Source organism: Triticum aestivum, chromosome 5B (genome assembly GCF_018294505.1).
Source record: "Triticum aestivum cultivar Chinese Spring chromosome 5B, IWGSC CS RefSeq v2.1, whole genome shotgun sequence".
NCBI classification, from domain to species: Eukaryota; Viridiplantae; Streptophyta; class Magnoliopsida; order Poales; family Poaceae; genus Triticum; species Triticum aestivum.
In genome coordinates, this window is record NC_057807.1 from 441,290,084 (window position 1) to 441,293,941 (window position 3,858).

At 45.4% G+C, this 3,858-nt stretch overlaps 1 protein-coding gene across 2 annotated transcripts; it reads left to right on the forward strand.

Moving 5' to 3' along the window:
• Positions 1-867: 867 nt before the first annotated feature.
• Positions 868-3,840, forward strand: LOC123112329 (pentatricopeptide repeat-containing protein At3g24000, mitochondrial). Of its 2 annotated transcripts, none has more exons than XM_044533287.1 (2): positions 868-3,153; positions 3,249-3,840. In XM_044533287.1, exon 1 carries the CDS (start codon positions 936-938, stop codon positions 2,808-2,810), a length of 1,875 nt encoding a protein of 624 aa, XP_044389222.1. In that variant the 5' UTR covers positions 868-935; the 3' UTR covers positions 2,811-3,153; positions 3,249-3,840. The 2 variants fall into 2 exon arrangements, with proteins under 2 accessions (XP_044389222.1, XP_044389223.1); XM_044533288.1 differs by having other exon boundaries at positions 3,423-3,840.
• Positions 3,841-3,858: the final 18 nt, after the last annotated feature.

A 3,858-nucleotide genomic window follows, 5' to 3' on the forward strand; every position in this document is an offset into this window, starting at 1 on the left:
CATCTTTGAGGTTGGCCGATTCGATTTCCAGCGAAAAGGGACCTCACGACGATAGGACGGAGCTACGCGATGGCGGCCACACGGGTAGTGAAAACGATGACTCCGATGCGGACGAGTGCGGCAGACCAAATTTGTTGAGATGTTGTGTTGCTAGAGCATGGACCTGAGGGGTGAGATGTTGGGATTGAAAAGTTCACATTTAAAAAATAATGAAACGGGTGGACTAGAAGGTGCTTAATTCTTCATACTATAAAAAGAAAATAGACTAAATCTGATTTATGTGGAATGGGCTATAGAGAGGCCCTTGCTACTCTCTTAACAATTTTCTAAATCGATCGAACTAGCCATTCCCTTTTATGCTACCTCCGTTCAAAATAAAATTTGCTTTAGATATATTAATTAATACTCTACTATATAAACTATTTTTTTGTGAAAAATATATAAACTACACTAGAACTAAAATGAGTGAACAAACACACTAAAATATATCCATATGCATTCAATTCAGATTTTTTTTAACATCTTGTAGTACTCCCTCCGTTTCTTTTTAGTCTGCTATAAGATTTGGTCAAAGTCAAACTACACAAAATTTGACCAAATTTATATAAAAATATATGAACATCTACAATACTAAAACTATATAATATGAAAATACGTTTCATGATGCATCTAATAATATTGATTTTATATTGTGAATATTTATATTTTTTAATATAAAGTTAGTCAAACTCAACCAGGCTTGACTTTGACCAAACCTTATATGCGGAGTAAAAAAAAAAGGAGGGAGTATTTGTGAACGGATGGAGTAGTAAAAAGGAAACTGAGAATCAACCAAAAATATATTTTCTCGCTGTTCTTGTCATACGGACCCCTCGTTCCTTCTCGCCTTCTCGGGAGCAAAACGTCGGACACCTGCGGCCTCCTTCGCCACCTCCATGAGAAAGCCCCACAAGCTTCTGCCCAACTACCTTCTCCTCTACCGACGCACCAGACCCTACACCTCAACCGCGGCCAACCCCGTCGCGGCCGCCTCCGCCGTCCTCCGTGACCTCGATCTCCTGGACGCCGGCGAGCTCGCCCCGACCCCGCGCGTTTACCGCTCGTTCATAACCGCCTGTGCGCAATCCAAGAACCTCGAGGATGCCAGGAAGATCCACGCGCACCTGGGCAGCTCCCGGTTCGCCGGCGACGCCTTCCTCGACAACTCGCTCATCCACATGTACTGCAAGTGCCGCAGCGTGCTGGACGCGCGGAATGTGTTCGACCAAATGCGGAGGAAAGACATGGTCTCCTGGACCTCGCTCATTGCCGGGTACGCGCAGAACGACATGCCGGTGGAGGCCATCGGGCTGCTCCCTGGCATGCTGAAGGGGCGGTTCAAGCCAAACGGGTTCACGTTCGCCAGCCTCCTCAAGGCTGCCGGCGCTTATGCTGACAGCGGCACCGGGAGGCAGATCCATGCTCTCGCTGTGAAGTGTGGTTGGCATGAGGACGTCTATGTTGGGAGCGCGCTTCTCGACATGTATGCGCGGTGTGGGAAGATGGACATGGCCACCGCAGTGTTTGACAAACTTGACTCGAAGAATGGGGTTTCCTGGAACGCATTGATCTCCGGGTTTGCAAGGAAGGGTGATGGAGAGTCTGCTCTGATGACCTTTGCAGAGATGCTGAGAAATGGGTTTGAAGCGACACATTTTACATACTCCAGTGTCTTCAGTTCTATCGCTCGTTTAGGTGCTCTTGAGCAGGGGAAGTGGGTGCATGCACATGTGATTAAATCTCGGCAGAAACTGACTGCATTTGTTGGAAATACATTGCTTGACATGTATGCAAAATCAGGGAGCATGATCGACGCGAGAAAGGTGTTTGACCGTGTGGATAATAAGGATCTAGTTACTTGGAACTCAATGCTCACAGCATTTGCACAATATGGGCTCGGGAAGGAAGCAGTTTCCCATTTTGAGGAGATGAGGAAGTCTGGCGTTTACCTGAATCAGATCACCTTCCTTTGCATTTTGACTGCCTGTAGCCATGGAGGACTGGTGAAGGAGGGCAAGCGCTACTTTGAAATGATGAAGGAGTACGATTTAGAACCAGAGATTGATCATTATGTTACGGTTGTTGCTCTTCTCGGCCGAGCTGGTTTACTAAATTATGCTCTGGTCTTTATATTTAAAATGCCCATGGAGCCAACTGCTGCAGTTTGGGGAGCCTTGCTTGCGGCTTGCAGAATGCATAAGAATGCTAAAGTAGGGCAATTTGCAGCTGATCATGTATTTGAACTTGACCCAGATGATAGTGGTCCACCTGTCTTGCTGTATAACATATATGCTTCCACAGGCCAATGGGATGCTGCAGCCAGAGTGAGGATGATGATGAAGACAACTGGTGTGAAGAAGGAACCTGCATGCAGTTGGGTTGAGATGGAGAATTCTGTGCACATGTTTGTGGCAAATGATGATACCCATCCACAAGCGGAAGAGATATATAAGATGTGGGGTGAGATAAGCAAGAAGATTAGGAAAGAAGGATATGTTCCTGATATGGATTATGTGCTTCTGCATGTAGATGATCAAGAGAAGGAGGCAAACCTACAGTACCACAGCGAGAAGCTTGCGCTTGCATTTGCACTGATCGAAATGCCTGCAGGGGCAACAATTCGTATCATGAAAAATATTAGGATATGTGGGGATTGCCACTCTGCATTCAAATACATCTCCAAAGTTTTTGGAAGGGAGATTGTTGTGAGGGACACAAATAGATTTCATCATTTCAGTAGTGGATCTTGTTCCTGTGGAGATTACTGGTGATTCTGCCAAGATGTAGTGCGTTTATAAATCTACAAGGCCATGGTTTGATTCAGTAACAGCCAACAGGAACCTTTTTATGGACTGATAAAGGGCAAAGTTTTTCTGCTTGATTGTCTCTGTTGACAGAGCAAACAGCACGTGCGGCCCTGAAGATCATTTGACATCCTTCATGAGGGATGAACTCCAGAAGACATGCACTTTCATCCTTGTAGCGCAATCACTAAAATTTCGCAGGTTGCTAAAACAGCATCATTGTCTTCATGATTCCTGGGAGAAAAGTAGACCTCCATTTGGAGGCACAATCTCCGACTGGAAACACACTTCAGATGGCTTTATTTTCCAGGTAAACATTCCCAACAACCTATCTTGCTCATACGTGCAAACGAATGATAGTCTGCGGATTTCCTGGACCTAATTTCCACACCGGATAAATTCCAGAGAGAGAACAATTTAGATATCCGTAATTCTACAAGTGCAAGGCTGGGTGATTTTGCTACATATGCATGGTGTACATTTCAGAGTATATCGGGTTCAGCTCAGAGCTCACGAAGCGCAATGCACGGTGATTTTGCTAACCATTGCCCTTTGGGACTGATGATGGCTCTTTTGTAGTCACTTGCTCGTCGTTCTTTCGGTCCATGCTCCTCGTGCACTACTCCACAAAATATGTCCCTTTTGGAACTGCCAGAAGCCTCTGGGACTGGGAATATGCGTGGTTGTTCTGCTCGGCCACTGGAGGTGATTGTCCAACAAGGGGATGCACTTGATTCAGTCTGGCGACAGTGACAGATCGGTTTACTCTTCCTTGGTTGAGGAGATAAAGCTACTCCTAAACCTACGTAGAACTAGTATTAATCATGTTAGACGCTCACAACATAAGGTTAGCAATTATTTGGCTATCTTTGCTCGTGTGGAAGGCAGAACTATGATTTCGCTAGGGTCTGGCCCTCCTCGTGGGCCGATTGAGTTGAACAATGTTGATTGTAATGCTCTTCTGGTTGAGTAATACAAGTGTTTTACCCGCAAAAAATAAGATCGTGATTATAAT

Coding starts and splice junctions, on each gene's coding strand:
- LOC123112329 (XM_044533287.1), top strand. CDS start 936: ATGAGAAAGCCCCACAAGCTTCTGCCCAACTACCTTCTCCTCTACCGA.